We start from the raw sequence: 18,703 nt of genomic DNA, 5'->3' as shown, positions 1-18,703 counted from the left end.
ACAAATATATGCTGGCCCTTCATTTTCAACTAGCACAGCTTATTAAAAGCAATCAAAGAGTTCTGGAACTTTACCTTTTCAAGAACCAGAGTATGGCACACATTTCTGAATTTGGACAGACCGCCGGCAGACAGGAATTTCGCAAGAATCTTTTATATAAAAGCTGCCCTCGATCTAGGCAAGATCAGATCTCTCACCAGGATGCGGGAGGCTGCGAGGAGCCACAGGGGCCCCTGCTACCAGCGAGAACACACCCAGAATGATGTGACCAGATATTTTTCAGTTTCTATATTAAGGCATATTCAAAAATTTCCAACTTGCACAAGTTTTACACCACTTTGCTAAGTCAGTCACCAGGTAATTAATGCAGATTCACAGATGAATTGCTCTCAGTTGAACTATATGCAACAACCATGCCAATACCTTTTTCTATATTTTGCATAACAATGGTTAAAAAAAGGTACAGTTTAGCTATCATGTTCACAATTGTCATCTTTCAAGGCAGTAGAAGACCAAGACATTTTAAAATGATATAAAATTTAAGCTCTATAATAAACGCCAGAGGAAGTGGCCTTTCCTCCATTCCCCACCCCCATTTCATCTCTTTATTTAACAGTTCGAGAAAGACTGCCCAAGAAATACAAGCTCACACACTACATTCAGGACTGTGGTAAATGTAGGCAATTATGAAATAAGTTGAACTTTGCTTCTTGGTGAAGCCACATTAATTTCTTTTTTAAGTGAATCTGACTTTCAGTGCAGTTCCAATTCATGCTTTTAGTGATACATAACAATTTCCAAAATGTTAAAAGTAATTTCAGTCAATTGAGCCTTCGATGGCAATGCTTATAAATTATATTTATTAGTATGGCCGAGATAAGAAAGAAGTTTGGGCTTTGATTATAAAATGCAGCATCTTTCTCTGATTCTCTTGGCTAAACTTTTCCTCTTCTTTTTTCCATTCTTTTCTTTGCTGTCTTCCATCTTTCTGGCTCGAATTTCCCTCATTAAATCAAAAAATACCTAGAAAGAAGAAAGTAGGGTAAGTAAAGCAACCACATAATATGAACTTCATACTTTTCTAAGTCACAGTGGGAAACCCTGGGGACAAGGGAACAATAAACACCTGCGGCCCCTTCCCCGGGCATACGCTCCTGGAAGCAAGTGCTCCGGCCTGTGACACAGCCTAGCTCTCTGCTTCTCCAGCATCTTGAGAAAATGGGGAAACAAGATGCTTTTCCAAATTATACTTTTTGGTAAAAATGTTCATAGAACACTTGATCTTTCTATTCCAGTTTTCAAGATAAAAACATAGAAAGTGCTACAAAGTAATAATAGTGCTAAAGATAAAATTCAATGGATTATTCTATAATCAATAAATGCATTTTCACTCATATTCAATAATTTAATAAATTGTATCAAATAATTATATTTAGTAACTTATTTTCCTCATGTCTAGTTTTAGAAATTCTTAGAAAAGGAGCTGGGGAAGGCAGGTGCTTTCTTTATTATCTTGATACCAGAAACTCTGTTGTACTATATTTGAGAATTAGTCAATTTTTGCCTGATGTCTAGGAATTGGCAAATAATGAGATTAACATAATAACTAAAAGGTACTACTATCACAATTCAAAAGCTGAATTTCAATTATAAATGTTCTCCAACATAGAAGGACCTGGAAGGGTACAAACTCACACTCCAATGAAGAGTCTGTGAGTATGTGTGATAGTGGATGAGAAACTTTTATAGTCCACACTTTTGTATTTTTGATGTTTAAAAATTCATTTATCATTTATAGACTAAAAAGACTAAAAACAAGGATAAAGTCAGACAATAAATGCTCTGAGTTATGAATGATGAGCGCTTTCTAGCCCAACTCTGGTTCTCTAGTGAGCACTGAATGAAAGCAAGGTAGAGAGAGAGAGAGCCGTGTGTGTGTGTGTGTGTGTGTGTGTGTGTGTGTGTGTGTCTGTGTGTGTGTGTAGCAGGATATATGCATCTGCTGATAAAAATGGCAGTGTAAGCCACAAAGCCATAACCAATTTCATTTTCAAGAGAAGAGAAAGCACCAGAAGGGATGGGAGGGTGAATCACTGAACATCCCTCATCATATAATCTCTAATTTGGAAACATAAACTCAAATTGAAACAAGTAAAGACTGACTGTATTCCAAGTTGGTGACATAATCAGGGAGAGGAAAGAATTATTTCAAGGGTGTTTGAAACACAGCATATGGAATCCTCATGTTAGCACAGATAAATAAATAACAAAATCCCCATAAAAATACTTCCAGGTAATGCAAGTAAGCAATTGTGTTAATGTGGTGTAGGAACCAAGACTCCCAGTGCAAGAGGAAAGATACACAGATAAAAATCAAAGAGGTAGAAACTGAAAAGCTAAATTTGAGGCAGAAATAACAATAGGAGCTGATGAGATTTTTTTGTTTGCTATTTGAGACAAAGTCTCTCTGTGTCTCAGGCTGGCCTTCAACTCATCCTTCCTAGGCCTCCTGAATATTGGGATTCTAGATGTGTGACACTACACTTGCTTTAAAAAAAAAAAAAACACAAAAAAGTCTTTTCTACCACTTTTCTCTAAATTGTCCACAAAGAAATGATGACCCAAATGCGTGAATCTTGATCTGCATCAAGAAATATAAAATTTAGGTCAGCAAGTGAAAACATTATCAAGGACTAATGGACTGAGTAAAACAAATACAAGACCAACAGGAAGGGGAAAAATGGTTAAAGAAGGGGAAAGTGAACACACACACACACACACACACACACTCTCACACACAACAGATTGCAACACAGTGGTGATGTAAAACCCATGAGTTCCTGCCCCACATATCGGAAAAGGGATTTGAAGACCTCTGCCTCATGCTGGTGTTGAGCTAGAGCTGGAAGCCTCCAACCAAGTAAATGTATCTTTCTGAGTATTCCCAGGACGGCTTTCTAATGCACATATCCCACTATGAGAAGGATATTATAAGAAGCCTTCATTTCTAATTTTTATGAGTCTCTGCAATAAACTTCCAATGTATCCCTGTTAGAAACCACCAAAGTCATTTAAACTAGAAAATATAGTGGGAAACTTTTAATGTCTGAGTCAGCAAATTTAATGAATTAAAGCTACGACTGCCAAGTGAAGGAAACAGGGAACTAAAGACAGGAATAAAGCACTGGTTTTGAGGAACCAGTCCCCTTGAGGGCAAACTATGGTCCCCTAAGCACTGGGCTTCCTCCAACCACTTTCAAATGACTTCTCTCCCTCTTTCCTTCCCAGCCTCTTCCTCTTCTCCAGTCTTACTCTTTCTCTTTTCTTACATTAGGGCAACCTGGTATGTACAAAATTTGGCTTTTCTAATTCTGAGCATAGGAAATCCTTCCTCTTCTCACACAAACCAAAATAAAAAACCAGAAAAAAAACAAATATATGAGTTCATAATGCAGTCAAATGCATTAAGGATCTCTTATAGAAAACAATAAAAAAGAAAGGAAAAAGCTACATAAATTTTTGGAAAAGTTTAGAGTAGTAGGAAGCAAGCCAGAGAACTCAGAAATTACAAAGGAAAACTCCACCATATTTGACATTATCTGTAATGTCTTTCCACGGCAAAAGACAAAATAAGCCAAGTGAAAAGAAATGAGGCAGATTAAGGAGACAGAATTTACCACAGACATAAGGGACAAAGGTTAAACTTAATGTAAACCAGACTTATGAATCAAAAAGATAAGGAAGCCAGGAGCTAGTGGGCAGAGGAAAGGTTAGGCCGAAGAATCAGCCAAAAGACATGCAGCCCTGGCCATAGTTAGGGAATGTGGAACAGTACTTTGCTCATCTTACTGATGATTTTATTTTATTTTTTTGGTACTGGAGATTGAACTCAGAACCACGTGCTTGCGAGGCAGGCGGTGGAACACTGAGCTAAATCCCCGGCCCTCTTACAGGTGATTTTTAAAGGCTGATTGAGTTGGGGCTGGCAAAGCTGTGTGGAAAGGACTTCCATGCACACAGCTGGCTGGACCTGGGGCAGCCTTCTGCAGGGCAACTGGTTATGGCAACATTAAAAGGCACTGGGATCTTTCTCTTGTGTGGTTGTACACACACAGACGTCACTGTAGTGTTGTTTGTAATAAAAAAATGATAAACAACCAAAATGCCATTAATAGGAAAATGATCGAGTTATAGAAAAGCCTAACTATGTAACAGTCTGTAGATTTTAAAAAGAATGTGGGAACATTTATATGCAATGGTATAGAAAAGTTATGAGATTTATTTGTCATAAAATCTAAAACACAAACCAGAAAACACACACATACACACACACACACACACACACACACCCTATGAACAAAAAATAAGCAATTTCTTTAACACCTGGATTAGCAATGGTTAGTGCAAGAAGGAACGAGTGTAGAGTAAGGGCAGAAAGTGATTCCCCTCACTTCTCCTTCTTATATTTGGTGGTCAAGCTTAATTATGTCAACTTCATTGGCTTGGAGCCTCCTAGGGGGTTACGAAGCTGTGACCTTGGTTACTGTATTTGGTCCTTTTGCCCTTCCTCTCTGTCCCTTCTGGCCCTGTTCTCCTGCTCTGCTTCCTGGCTCACATGAATTAAGTACCTCTGCTCCACACCATTTCACCAGGATACTTCCCTCCTGCAGCCAGCTATCCACGGACTGAATCCCCTGAAAATGTTAACCAAATTAAACTCTTTTCCTTTAAGTTGTAGGTGTCAGACACTGTATTCCAGTGACAGGAAAGCTGAATAATATATTATACTTCAGTGTTACCAATTTTTCTTTACATAATAAGCATTATTTGTGTATTACTTATACAATGAAAAATAAAGTAATATTTTAAAAAAAGTACAGCACATATCTACTAAAATGCTTTCCCCACTGGACATCTATTTGCTCAACTTAATTCACTCTGCCAAGACCTTCCTTAAAACCAAGAGGAACCCTGCAGTTAAGGACCAGAGCATTTAGCTGGATGGGTGCTGACAAAGCTGTGGAGGGACCTATGAGTGCACACACAGTTTACCCAGGTCCTCAGGGCTGTGGTTAGGACACTTTTCACACAGGGCATTTGGAACCTGTCTTTGGAACTTCCATCCACTGGCCTGTTTGGTAAGCAAATGAGATTAAAGAACGAATCCAGTATTCTGTGGGGAGCCAGTCTCTGATCACAATTCAACAGGAGACAAGACTGACACTTGCAGACCCTGAAAATTCACAATCATGTTTCTAGAAGTGGATGACGTACAATATGAGGGACATGACAAGCTACCCCAGCTGTCATTTTGAGTAAAAGAGTGATGAAACGAGAGCACAGAAGTAGGCCTGATGCCACCACCAACCCTGTGACCTTGCAGCAGTTATGAATTCTCTCCATGCCCGTTTTCCCACCTAGAAGTGAAAACACTGAGACCATCTGTGCCTCATGCATTTGAGGACTAGTTAGTGGCTGCCACAGTACCCAGTTCTTGCAAGATCTAATAAACAAAACATTAACTCTATCAGCTATTATATGACTTCTTCAGCAAAAACCCCAAATATAATCTAATTCTAGAATTGCTTAGTTACTATGGGTTAAATTTATATAGCCACTGGGGTGCTTTACCTGTAGCTGCTCTGCAAGGCGCAGCTGTATGAATTGCAGGTTTCAGTACACTGCACCTCAGTTTACAAGCAGCCTCACCTAATGTCATTCTGTTGTGGAGAAGTGGCCCACTGACTGCAGACCGTCTCCCAAAATGGCTGCAGCAGCATTTCCTATGTGGATTTGAAGAATCTTGATATTCTTGATCAAGAGGCAGACTCTATTCTGAACCTTCTTCCTGAACCAAGGTAGGGTTTTGTTACTACTCTGAACAAAAGCATGCAGTTGAAATAATGCTGCATTGAGAGGTTAGGTCCTAAAAGCAGTATGTTTTCTGCCTGGTCCTTATTCTGCTGTGACACTTGCCTAGGAGCTCTGCCACTGTGCTGTGACAGATTTAGCATACATGGAGAAGGTCATATGGCAAGGAACTGAGGCATCCCTGGTAACAGCTGGAATCAACTCATTGAGAAAGACAGGTGAGAATAAGCCTTTAGAACCTATTTAGAAATTTCCAGTGCACTGACTTGAAGATTTTCAGCAATGGCACCAGACATTATGCAATAGAGATGAACAATCTCCCGTGCCCTGTTCAAACTGCTGGCCACAGAATAGACGGTGTATTTTGTTATACAGCCACTGTACTTTTCTTCTTTTGAGAAGTAATACATGTAAGTGGAAAAAAGTTCAAACAAAGAAATCTACAAGGGTATTTACAGTAAAATGTGCCCATATGTGTAACTTAGCTATCTGGTGATGACCACAATTACCTGCCCGCATACATCCCTAGAATGTGTACAGGCACATGAACGAGTACATACCTAAACACTGCTAGTAGCAGACGAGAGGTACTCATATGTGCCCTGCTTTTTTCACTCACTTATGTTGAAAATCATTTCTTATCAGCATATTTAGTTCAGTCACCACCCTCCAACTTTATTCGTGGTACTGGGGATTGAACACAGGGTTTTTGTACTGAGCTACATCTCTACCTTTTTTAAATTTTCAGATAAGGCCTAGCTAAGTCATTAAATTGCCTAGCTTGACTCAGACCTGTGATTTTCCTGCCTCAGTCTCCCTGAGTGCTGGAATTTTAGGCATGTGCTCCCATGTCTGGCTCTACCATTCCTTTTTAATGGCTGAGTACTATTCAACTACATGGCCACACTATACTTCAAACCAATCCATTATAGGATGCTTGGATATCTCTAGTCTTTTGTGCCTATAAATACTCCTTCAATGACTATCAGTGATCACACATTATATTTGAGTATACGGTTTTTCTGTTGTTTGGCTGTAACTGTAACGCAATTGTTATAATCACTTATATTGCTCTGCCACTATACTTTGTTTTTCTATACTCTTGCTGACAGTGTTATGATCATCCTCTTTGCTTTTACACCATGGGGCAGGCTAAAAAAGAACAAGCCATTATATTTTAAAATTATTATTTCCTTTTTAAAAGTAAGGTTGAGCTTCATTTCAAGTTTAAAAGCCTCTGCATTTTCTGTAACATGTATGTATGTTTGGACCATTTCCCAATGGTCATCTTCTGGCCCTGTGAGAGCTCTGATCATGCACACCACTGCTCTTCTCAGGGCCTTGGAGGGTAGCAGGTGACTACCACAAAGGCTGTGCCCACACCTGCTTCACTGCTTATGGGCAGTACCTCCTGTCTCTCTTCTGTGTCTGCCTTAGTTTAAGTCATTTTTATAGTGTGTTCTGGGCTGGGGATTTAGCTCAGTGGTTCTGCCGCCTGCCTCTCAAATACAAGGTCCTAAGTTTGATCCTGGTACCAAAAAAAATAAATAAATAAATAAATAAATTTTTTTTTATACAGTGTGTTGTACAATCTGCTCAAAACATCCAACCAGGAAGAAACAATATATATGTGCTATGGTAATGTTCAATGTGGTCCTTCAAAATGCCAAATACACTTTTTAAAAAAAATTTTTTGAGACAGGGTCTTGCTATGTAGCACAGGTGGGCTTCAAATATGTAGCTCAGACTGACCTCAAAATTGTGGCCCTCTAAGGGCCAAGGATTTAGCTCAGTGGCACCATGCCAGCCTTGCAAGTGCTGATCCCTGGTACCAAAAAAACCCAAAAAATAAAAAAACAAAACAAAACAACCTGAGGCCCCCCTACCTCAGTCTCCCAAGTAGTGGGATTATAAGTGTGTGCCATCATATTTGGCTCCAAACATACTTAATTTTCATAAGTAAGTATTTGAAAAAAAAAGTTTTCCCTAAACACAGAGAAAGCCAGTATGTTATACAAAGAAGAAATCTGGCCAGGGATTTAGCTCAGGGGTTCAGTGGCCTGCCTTGTAAGTGCAAGGACCTGAATTTGATCCCCGGTACCGAAAAAAAAAAAAAAAAAAGGAAATCTGGTAGTGTCATTTTGTACAGGTATCTTGGACTATGTGACTAAAAAATTAAGCAGGTAAGCCACAATGACACTGTTTTGAGACCTACAGCAGATGGACCCACTTCCTGGATCAGACCAGTAGAGCTACAGGTACAAGCAGACCTGTCCACAAACACCTGAGGCCCCAGATAGTGTGACTCCAAGCATGGTCCATGAGTGCACAGAGTCTGCATCACCTGAAACGTGCTAGGTAGGACTCCAATTCTGAGGCCCCATCCCAGACTGACAGAAGCAAAATTTCAGGGGCAAGGTCCAAGACTATGTGTTCATCAAGATTTCCAGGTGACAGTTTGCACACTGGAGGTGGGAGCCCGGCTCATCCTGGGGATTTCCAGCAGCACCTGGGGAGCTCCTGAAAACTTGGCAGGACTTCACAGACCCCAGGAAGGCTCTGCATGACATTGGAAGATAAGAGGGCAGGGAGATGATCCTCCTTTCCACTCCAAGGGGAAATAAATGCAGGCCAAAGTGAAGCAATGTTACTGTGGTAAGAGATCTTAACATCCTCTCCTCTGGGGAGGATTGCTTCATCTTTCTTCCTTCTCCTCCGTCATCTTTGGAGCCATGTTCACTTCTGAGAGGTTAAACAGGTCCTGGCAGGCGCCAGGCCCTCAGGGAGGCTGATCAGGGCTGGCATAACACAATCCCGTCTGAAATATGGAGCCCCACCAGAGTTTGAGAAAAGCCAGGAATGTCACCAATGCTAAAAACAAAAGTACATTTTGTTGTAGTGTCTCATGTTTTAAAGTCCTCTGGGAAGCTGGGAACAAGAAGAGATTCCCAAACATGCTGTACTTAAGCATTCAGGGATGATAAAAAGCAACAATTATTAAGTTTCTATTTGAGTCTCAGCCTAGACGAAATGGAGATGAGCTGAAGCAAATGAACCCATCTTTAACAGGACGCAGTGATAATGGGCGCTGTGTTTACCTTGTCCACGTTAGCTCGCGTCTTCGCAGATGTTTCCACATAGTTCACATTCCACTGATCGGCTCTGTTTTTTGCCTCTTCTACTGAAACCTGCCTTTTATCTTCTAAATCTGACTTGTTACCAACCAGTAGAAAAGGAACATTTTCATCTTCCTTTACTCTTAAAATCTGCTCCCTGGACAAGGGAAAATGAGGGAGAAATGTTAATAGGCTTCCAGGTGTTAAAATAACAAGAACTAGTCACATGCAATCAGCATTTATTTGTTAATTGTTTATTTCTAGACAGCAACTACAGGCTCATCTATTACATGGTAGAAAAGAAATACTTCTTCCGTCAGTTATTTGGGATATACATTCAGCTCAGTAATGACAGAAAACCACACCAACAGGGGAACATAACATGGAGATGAGGTGCAAAACAAGTCAAATGCAACTTCCTTTAAATACTTTTTTCAAAAATAAACCCTTATTTTGGAGGAGTTAGTTATATGTGTATGTATTCATGATAGCGTCTTGCTTTGTAGTTCAGGCGGAACTCATGTGATCTTCCTGCCTCAGCCTCTTGAGCGCTGTGATTACAGATGTACAGTATCACGCCCAGCTTTGGAAGAGTTTTACATTTATAGAAAAGCTAAGAAGATGGTACAGAGTTCAGGTTTCCCCATAGTAATATCTTGTATTAGTGGGGATGCGTATATCACAGTGAATGCACCAATCCACAATACAGCATTATTCAAGTCCAAACTTTATTCAGGCATTCTTAGTTTCTACCTGATGTTCTTTCTTCTATTGCAGGAGCCCATCTAGGATTCCATGTGACATTCAGTCTCCTTAGACTGCACACACCTGTGACAGTTCTCAGCCTTCCCTTGTTGATGTCCCTGGCAGTTTTGAGGGCTGGCTAGACAGTTTGCAGAATATCTCTCAGCACAGATTTGCAGAATGTTTTTCTCATGATTAAACTGGGTTATGGGTTTTTGGAAGATGATCACAAAGTTAGAGAGTGACATTGTTATGTCATATCAAAGGTCCCACAATGTTTTTAAAAGCCCCAAAATATGGCAGAAATTACTGGAAATAGCTCCAGAGCAGGCTCTGCATTTAGAGGTAAGTTATGTACTGTAAAAGTGGCACCAATATTAAAGTACCCTGGCTCTTACTCTTCATGTAACTGAGCAAAGTCCTTCTTTGCATCAGTTTCCTTACCCATAAAATGAGACCAGCATCACCCTTCCTTATATAGTTGCTATGAAGATTAAATGTAAAATGCTTATGATTATGTGTGGCACACAGTGAATATTCAGTAAGTTTTATCTGTTGTCATGATTATCTAGAGGAAGAAATTTATTTACTGTCTTGCTATGTTACCCACATCTTGCCTTTGAAATTATTGAGAGGCTGAAAGATTAATATTAGTATTTTTAAAGAGAAATATGTGAAAATTAACGGACTATTTGAGAGGCAGTTCTACAAAATACATTTGATTTTTCCATGCTCTTATGCTGATGCTTGAGAGACTGGGTCAAAATCATCATCACAACTTATCTTCAGGCTGGTTATTTGAGTTCCTTAGGCAGCATTTCCTGAATACCACCCATGACCACCACCATTACCAAGAACATGTGACTCTACTTGCCACGGGCCAAGCACTGAGTGGAGTGCATTATATATACTGTCTCACCCTAAACCTGTGACACTAGTGCTACTTACTATTCTTACTCTACAGGTAAGGAAATAGAGACACACAGAAATCACATTAACTTGCTCAGTCATGATTAAGTACAACTAGGACTTAGACCTAAGTAATCTGACACTAGAGAACACATGCAACTTTTATTCTAGGTACCTCAAAGCTTCCCATATGAGGTACATCTAAGGGCACCAATACTGAAGAGAAAGGCTGTTTCCCAACACTTCTTCACGAGAAGCGACCCTATTTGTGATATGTAATGAGCACTGGGTTCTGGCACCACAGGGAGATTCTCCATGTCATATGCACTTCCCCACATGGCAAGGCTACAGCCTGGTTCAGGGGGTTGTCCTTGTTATAGTGATCAGAAAGTGCTGATCACATATGGACATTTAACCTTTCAGAAAAAAAAGTGTTTTAAAATAATGTTTCTACTGAGGGTTGGAATCATTACTAACAAAATAAACTGCTATTATAATGTCACAGGGTATTTAAAGTATAACTTTAAAATGCATAATATATTTAAAAAAGTAGAGGAAAAGACTATACTTTAAATAGGAAACATAATGTATTTCATTTAAAGACCATGAAATGTGGTGGCCATGTGGTTTTATAAAAGAATCATCATCTGTTTAGTAAGAGCTGGTATAGCATCACTATTACACTCAGGCATGTAGACGCAGGCCTCCCGCGTTTCAGCCTCTGCTGGTCCTGACTGCAAGATCTGGGAGAAGTCACTTAGCCTCTCTGTGTTTCAGTTTTATCACTAAAAATTTGCATAATACTTTTAAAAAATCAAATTTAAGATTTCGCTAACTGTAAACTTTATGTACTATCTAGAAAAACTGCCAATAGTAACAACTCTAAGAGGCCAAGACACAGCCCTGACGCTGAGAAACGCTGACATGTAAAAAATCTGTATCTTAGAATCCAAACAGCATCCACTGTACAGGGCTGTGAGATGAGTGAGTTTGTTCACACGACCGCTTGGAGCAGGGTCTGGCGCATGGTAGGTCAGTGCAAATACTCGGTAGTACCATTGCTTGCATTACTACTTCAGTCACCTGGTTACTGACACACAGCAAATGCTAACAGACTCAGTGCATGTAGTATGTTCTCTGCACCTGAATTTCTCAGTTCCAACATGTACAGAGTGTGGACCACACAAGCTCACTGCCAACTTTCATGATTTGCACTTTTAACAACCTTTTGAAAAACAAAAAGGCTAAAAAGTATGGTATGTGGGTATTGTATGCTAAGCTTACAGTTATATGGAGCTATGAGGTTTCCTACCATTTACATGCTTTCTTGCAAACATAGTGGTACCTTGATTCATGAACTTAATTTTTTCCATGAATCAGTTCTCATCCAACTCAGTTTGTGACCTGTGGTAAGAATTAAGTTCATGACCTGAGATGCCACTCAACACTCACCATTACTGCTATTACATTCATAATGTACTTGTGAAGGAATTTTAGCCAATCACAATCTTCTTCCAGGCCTGGAAACAACCAATTTGCTATGATTTTCTTACCTAGTCTCCTTCACGATTGGTTACCCGAACTAAGATTTTAAAACTGACTTACCACTCAGTCTCACTAAGCAGTGGGAGGATGATGTGACCCAGCACTTCTGGTCAAATGTAGGTATGCTCACTTGCTCATTCTTTAATAAATACTTCCTGAGCTACTCTTAGACACTATATAGGAAGACCAAACCTGAAATCATAGTGTAACCAGCACTGTTAGAAACATGACTTTGGAGAACCTGGTCATACTGGTCAGTGCTGAGAAGACAAGATTTTGTACTTTCCCAGATGTCAGGTAATGTACTGCTATGTCTATAAGCATCATACACATTTTGCTTAATGTTATGATCCCTTTAAAATACAGTTTTAGCCGGGGATTTAGCTCAGTGGTGCTGCCGCCTGCCTCGTAAATGCAAGGTCCTGAGTTTAATCCCCGTACCAAAAAGCCAAAAAAACAATAAACAAGCAAACAAACAAACCCCAACAGTTTTAGAAGCTATTGTGAAATTTTAGAATACAAATTTCCTTTATAATCTCATCCACCTTCACTTTACCAGGAAAAACAGATACAAACCAAGCTCAGTGTTAAGAGTGTGGTGAGATAACCGGAGCTGTAGCAAACACTGACTGCGTGCAGTCAGGTGAGGGAGCGAGGGATCTGCCTTGGTGACAGAGAAGACCAGCAAGGCTAACACGAGGAGCCAGCATATCATGGAGCTGCAGGTCAGACCACATGGAGCGACTACTGAAACCATTCAGACCTCCTCAGAAGTGTCTTTCACACTGCTGGTGAGTCACCAGGGCCATTTTTACTTACGGGAAGGGCAACACATTGGAGGTACACAAGAAGACTAATGAATCATCCTTATTTTCTGTAACAGTAATAGCTCAAGCTTCCCTCTCTTAGTATAAAAATATCTTATTCTCTTGAGATATCACTTTGGCTTTAGTAACTATGGTGACAAAATTTATTCCATTACCTAGAACAGGACCTGCTACACAACAAACTCTCCTATACTTGCTGAATGAATGAATAAGCACTCACACTTCTATAATAGAACATGACTCCTGGGTTTACAAGGTACCAGGATCTGCCACCCTTTGCGCTGTATGATTAGGAAATTCCTTCCATTTAGAAACCAACAAACTTAGGATAACAATAAATCTGCATGTTAAAATTTCTTAAGGATACTTTAAGTAAGGAATGTTCTCTTAGAATCCTGTTAAGTCTTCCAAGTGCACCTAGAAAGGAATGCTCTGCATAAGCCCCATTTCATGTTTTTGGTCAGCCACCTAAAATGCCTTCTTTTCTCAACTGTGCCCTCATTCTCTTCTTCAGGCTCAACTACGGGTGAAGGCTTCCAAACTCCTTTTTCCCCATCTGGGTCCTGTAGATAATGATTGCAGCCAGTGGCTCCTTCTTTGTCCCATCCTGGTTTTGCTTACGTGCCTTATATATTCAACTAGGGCACATAAATCTTGAAATTAGAGGATATTATTGGTACTTCTGTGTCCCCATAATCAAAGCAGATATATACATCCCTATCCCATCCAGCCTCTTGGAAAGCTCGCATACCAAGGACTCTCTGGGAGCCCCGTCTCAAGACTACTCAAGAACTTTATGCCAAGTTTCTCTTATGTTTTTGAAAAGAAAGCACTCTTCCATTTATCACTTCCCCTTCTCCAAACCAAAGTGATGCCAGGTTCGGATTAAACAAACAATAACTAAATATACTGTATAACACAACCTAGTGTATATTCAGTACATTCTTTTTTTTAATGCAGGGCATCTGCACTGTGAAGAGGGTGGGAATTTGCCTACGGAGTACTACACTGGGGCTCAGAAATCAATGATTAATGTCTGGGAGAGCTCCATGACATGGTGCAATTATTAACTACCACGACACCAGAGGCACTCTAAGAGAAGTATTTCAGTAATGCATAGAGGGGCTTAGGCTACCTGAGGCTGCCACAAACTCAGGTTGTAAAACAGCTGGCACTAGGAAGGCTGTAAAGTTGTGTAAAGCATCTGGAAAATGAACACAATTAGAGACAGAGTAAATGACTAACAAGCAAGAGGCTCCCACTGTCTGTGTTTCTGGGGAAGAACTGCTGGGCGGCACGTCACGAACAACATACCTGAAGTCAGCGGTGGCTGCAAAGGATTCCATTTCTGTAATAGAGAAGACACAGAGGAAGCCCTCCCCGCTCCGGAAATAGTTGTCTCTGATTGCAGCATAGTCCTCCTGCCCAGCTGTATCCAAGATATCGATCTGCACTTCCTCCCCATCCAGCACGACCTTCTTCCTGTAGCTGTCTGCTTTGGTAGGCTCATAGTCCTCCACAAACTGGAAAACAATGTAAGACACACCCATTTTCTCATTAACATTTTTACTTGTCAAAACTTATTTTGAAATCATTACAGATTTCACATAAAGGCCAAAATAATACAGAGGTCCATGTGCTCTTTACTCAGTTTCTCCAAAGAAAATGAACTTTTCACTTTCATTGTAGATAATTAGTCAGCTTCCTTATTTGCAAAAAGAGGGGCCTCAACTATTAACTGAAGGCTGTTTACAGCTTGAAAATCACGTCTTTTTCTTTTCTAAAACATTGTATATGCAAAATATTATACACATATTTTATCAAATTTACGAGAACTGCTTTCTATGTCAATCTAAACATACAGTTGTGTGCCAGAACTGTGGAAATACCTTAGGGGTCAATATTAAGGAAAACAATGAAAGTATCATTAACTCTTTTCTTTCTCCAAGATATCACTTCTACGGGAACCAAGTCAATAAAGTGATGTACACGACTCTGTAGAAGGTCAAATCTTGACTTTGAGATTTCCTCCCAAACTGTAGAATTTTAAAACATAATTAAGAAACTTTACATTCCCACTCTTTTCACCAATTCCACAAATATGACATATGTTGAAGAACTTTCTGACATCACTGTTAGCATATATACATGAACACACACACACACACACACACACACACACACACACACACACACACACACACACTTCTAGTTCTTGTATATACTTCTATTATCTGATATTTTATTTATTTGCTTAATTTGTATAACCCACTACAAGAACTGCACCCCTTAGAGCAAGGGCCTTAACTATGCTACTCATTATTTTATCTCCAAGGTCTAAAACAATGTCTACTACACGGTAGACACTCATAAATAATTATTTTTAAATGTTCAGAGAATTTCTGTAACTGTAGAAATCACTCAACAGTGCACCATATTTATATGCTCACACTGTGTTTAACCATTCATCCAAAGTTGAACATGTGACTGTTTTTTTTGAAACATGTGACTTTTTATTTTGGACTTCCTTCTTGTTAAGAAGGGGACTGACATAAGGATCAATTTGAAAGAAGACTAGCTACCAAGTGAATAATATGGACAACAGAACTGAATGAATGAATCAGTAATTTCATTTAAATTACTACTTCAATCTGCCCTTCCCCCCAACTTTCTATTACAGTTACTGACAAGTAGGACAACTGGCGGATTTGAGGGCCTGGGGTGTGTGGGAAGTGTGCAGGCACAGAAAAACTCAGCACAATAAAAATCCGCAGGGTTTCCCCCACCCCAGAAGACTGGGTTTAACATTTAGTTATTTATTAGAGATCATTTTTTTTTTTGTACCAGGGGTCGAACTCTGGACCTTGCACTTGCGAGGCAGGCTGTGGCACCACTGAGCTAAATCTCTGGCCTGTAGAGATCATTCTTCTTGGGTGAGGTGGGTAACATCTCTGAGATTCTGTTTTCTTTTCTGTTAAATGAGGATGATAGCACTACTTACCTTGCAGGATTGTTATGAGGATCAACAGAGAGAACACTGTAACCATAAAACCTGGCTAATGAGAGGAAAAACTGAGGGTATTTAAGACTATCAATTTTCTTTTAAAATAATAAGCATTCCTTTATTGACTGACTGACATTACAAAAATAGATTATATTAGCAATGAAACTGTCTTGAGTTGATATCTGAAGCAGTTTTTCCTAAAAGCTTAAGTAAAACAGTGTACAATTCTTAATCACTAAGACTTGGAAGCAGTTCTCTAGGGAAAGAATATACTGCTGAATAATGGCTGAGACCTTAACTCAAGGATAATAAAAGTCTGACATAAATACATGCATATACATATGTAATTTGTCTAACAATTACAGTTTGTAGTGACATGGCCTTCAACCGTTCAATGGTGAGCATAGTGCTACACCAAACAACACAACAAAGAACTGACGTTTTCACTGAGGTTATTAGCGAACATGTTATATATGTTAACCTCATCTCAATTAGGTTCTATGTCCACTAGTTTTATTACTTTGAGGTGGGAATCTACATTAAAACACTAGAAATAAAACTGAAGTTAGTTTACTCAAAAAATTGGTAACTTTCAGTTTTATTTTTAAAGCCTAAGGTTTTTAAGGATCTTGAGTTCTGAATTTGTTTTGTTTAAATTAATTTCATTGGTACCTTTTATTTTATTCTTAAAATTTAATTTAATTTTACTTTTTTGGTACTGGGGATCGAACTCAGGACCTTGTACTTGCGAGGCAGGCAGCAGCACCACTGAGCTAAATCCCCAGCCCCGTTCATTCATTCATTCATTCATTCATTTATTTATTTAGGTACCGGGAATTGAACTCGGGTCCTTGCGCTTGCAAGGCAGGCCACTGAACCACGGAGCTAAATCCCCGGCCCCGTACATCATAAGGAATTTGTACATAATATATCTTGATTTTTTATCCCCCTCCCCTCTCTTCAACCTTTTTCTTATTTATAAAAGATTTGTTTCCATTTTTTTCTACTCTTTTTTTTTTCCCTTCCTTCTTTTCCCCCTCCCCACTTCCTTGTTCCTCTTCCCATGTGAACATTTTCTTCCTATTTATCCATTCATCTGTTAATGGGCATTTGGGTTGTTTCCAAAATTTACCTATGACAAACTGTGATGCTATGAACATGGGTGCACATTTACAGCCGTGGTATGATGCTTTTAATTCTTTTGGGAAGATACCAAGGGGAATAGCTGGGTCAAATGGAACTTCTACTTGTAGTTTTTTGAGGAATCTCCACAATGATTTCCACAGTGGTTGCACCAGTCTACACTTCCATCAACAGTGGAGAAGGGTTCCTTTTCCCTCACAGCCCCACCAGCATTTTTCATTGGTTGATTTCTTGATCTCAGCCATTCTTTCTGGAGATAGAATCTCAGTGTTGTTTTAATTTGCACCACTTGAATGACCAGTGATGTTGAACATTTTTGCCTATATTTATTTGCCATCTGTACTTTTTCAACTGAGAAGTGGCTATTCATTTCAGATGCTCATTTTTGGAATGGTCTTTAAATTTGGAGGGGTCTGATTTTTTCTAAGTTCTTATTCTAGATGTTAAGTCCTTTGTCTCAGGAACAGGTGGCAAATTTTTTTTCCCCACTCTGTGGGTTCTCTCCCCTCCCCTCTCTTTTTCTTTTCATTCCTTGGTACCGGGGATCGAACTCAGCACCTTGCACTTGCCAGGTAGGCATGGTGCCACTGAGCTACATTGCTGGACCTGTTAATGGCTTCTTTTGCTGCGCAAAAAGCTTTTTTATTATGATGAGATCCCAGGTCTTTGTAATTCTTTGTAATATTTCCTGTACGATCAGAGTTTTGTTCATAAAGTCTTTGACTACACCTGTCTTTGAGAGTTCTACCTGCTCTATTATCCAGCACATTTAGTGTTTGCTGTTTTAACATTTAGATCCATTTTGATTTTAGTTTATGGTGGAAGATATGAGTTTGGCTTTAATCTTTGGCATGTGGAATGACAGTTTCCCCAGCACCAATTATTAAAGAAGATATCTTTCTTCCAGTGAAGGTTTTTGGCCCCTTTGTCAAAGATGAGGTGGCTTAGTGTGTTGGGAGTTGTTCAATTCATAAAATCAAATTAGGTACAGATGTTGGCTCAGAACTTCAAAATGGAAAAACATATTACCAGTAGGATGCAAGGAATCCATCCCAAACAGTGCCAAACCTAAGTTGGAGAAATGTCCTCTCAAAGCCCAAACTGTGATTCTCATTGTGCGGGTAGCACTTACCTCATCATACATGAACTGCAGTGTCAGGGCCGACTTGCCCACACCACCGCTGCCCACCATGATGACTTTGTGTAGGGCCAAAGAGTTCTGACCCTTGGGCTTATTTGCAGCCATCCTTTCTCACAAGTATTTCACCAGAGGCTCAAGGAAAATCTACGAGGAATGAAAGAATAAGTAATGGTCAGTAAATTCTTCTTCAGAATTCCAGTACAGGAAAGAGATATGTCATCCTTAGGGTTCAGAACAGTTTTCACTCTGTGGTGATGGCAAACAGATGGCAAGTGAAGTACACTCACTGAGGGGAAGAATGCTTATCAGAGAATCAGAATGGCTGGCAAGGAAACAAGCAGATGACTCGAGGGCATTTCTCTTATAACAGTTTCTGTAATGAGCTGTGACCAGATGGGAAAAT

At 39.6% G+C, this 18,703-nt stretch overlaps 1 protein-coding gene across 1 annotated transcript; it reads right to left on the bottom strand.

The window, feature by feature from the left end:
- Nucleotides 1-228: 228 nt before the first annotated feature.
- Rala (RAS like proto-oncogene A) lies at nucleotides 229-18,444 on the bottom strand. Its single transcript, XM_010610861.2, has 4 exons — nucleotides 18,292-18,444; nucleotides 14,327-14,535; nucleotides 8,970-9,144; nucleotides 229-1,023 (listed from the first exon to the last, which is right to left on the bottom strand). The coding sequence occupies exons 1-4, from the start codon at nucleotides 18,403-18,405 to the stop codon at nucleotides 901-903; spliced, it is 621 nt and encodes a 206-aa protein (XP_010609163.1). The 5' UTR covers nucleotides 18,406-18,444; the 3' UTR covers nucleotides 229-900.
- Between the last annotated feature and the right edge of the window lie 259 nt (nucleotides 18,445-18,703).

Source organism: Fukomys damarensis, unplaced genomic scaffold, assembly GCF_012274545.1.
Source record: "Fukomys damarensis isolate Sample0158 unplaced genomic scaffold, DMR_v1.0_HiC HiC_scaffold_17, whole genome shotgun sequence".
Lineage (NCBI taxonomy): Eukaryota > Metazoa > Chordata > Mammalia > Rodentia > Bathyergidae > Fukomys > Fukomys damarensis.
The sequence above is the reverse complement of the archived record's forward strand: the minus strand, read 5'-3'. Positions and strand labels throughout refer to the sequence as shown.

Bases quoted from the DNA above. Each gene is read 5' to 3' on its own strand.
- Rala (XM_010610861.2), bottom strand. From the start codon at position 18,405: ATGGCTGCAAATAAGCCCAAGGGTCAGAACTCTTTGGCCCTACACAAA. The intron at 14,536-18,291 runs GTAAGTGCTACC...ATTGTTTTCCAG, and splicing joins TGCAGTTCATGTATGATGAG to TTTGTGGAGGACTATGAGCC. The intron at 1,024-8,969 runs GTAAACACAGCG...TCTTCTTTCTAG, and splicing joins CGCGAGCTAACGTGGACAAG to GTATTTTTTGATTTAATGAG.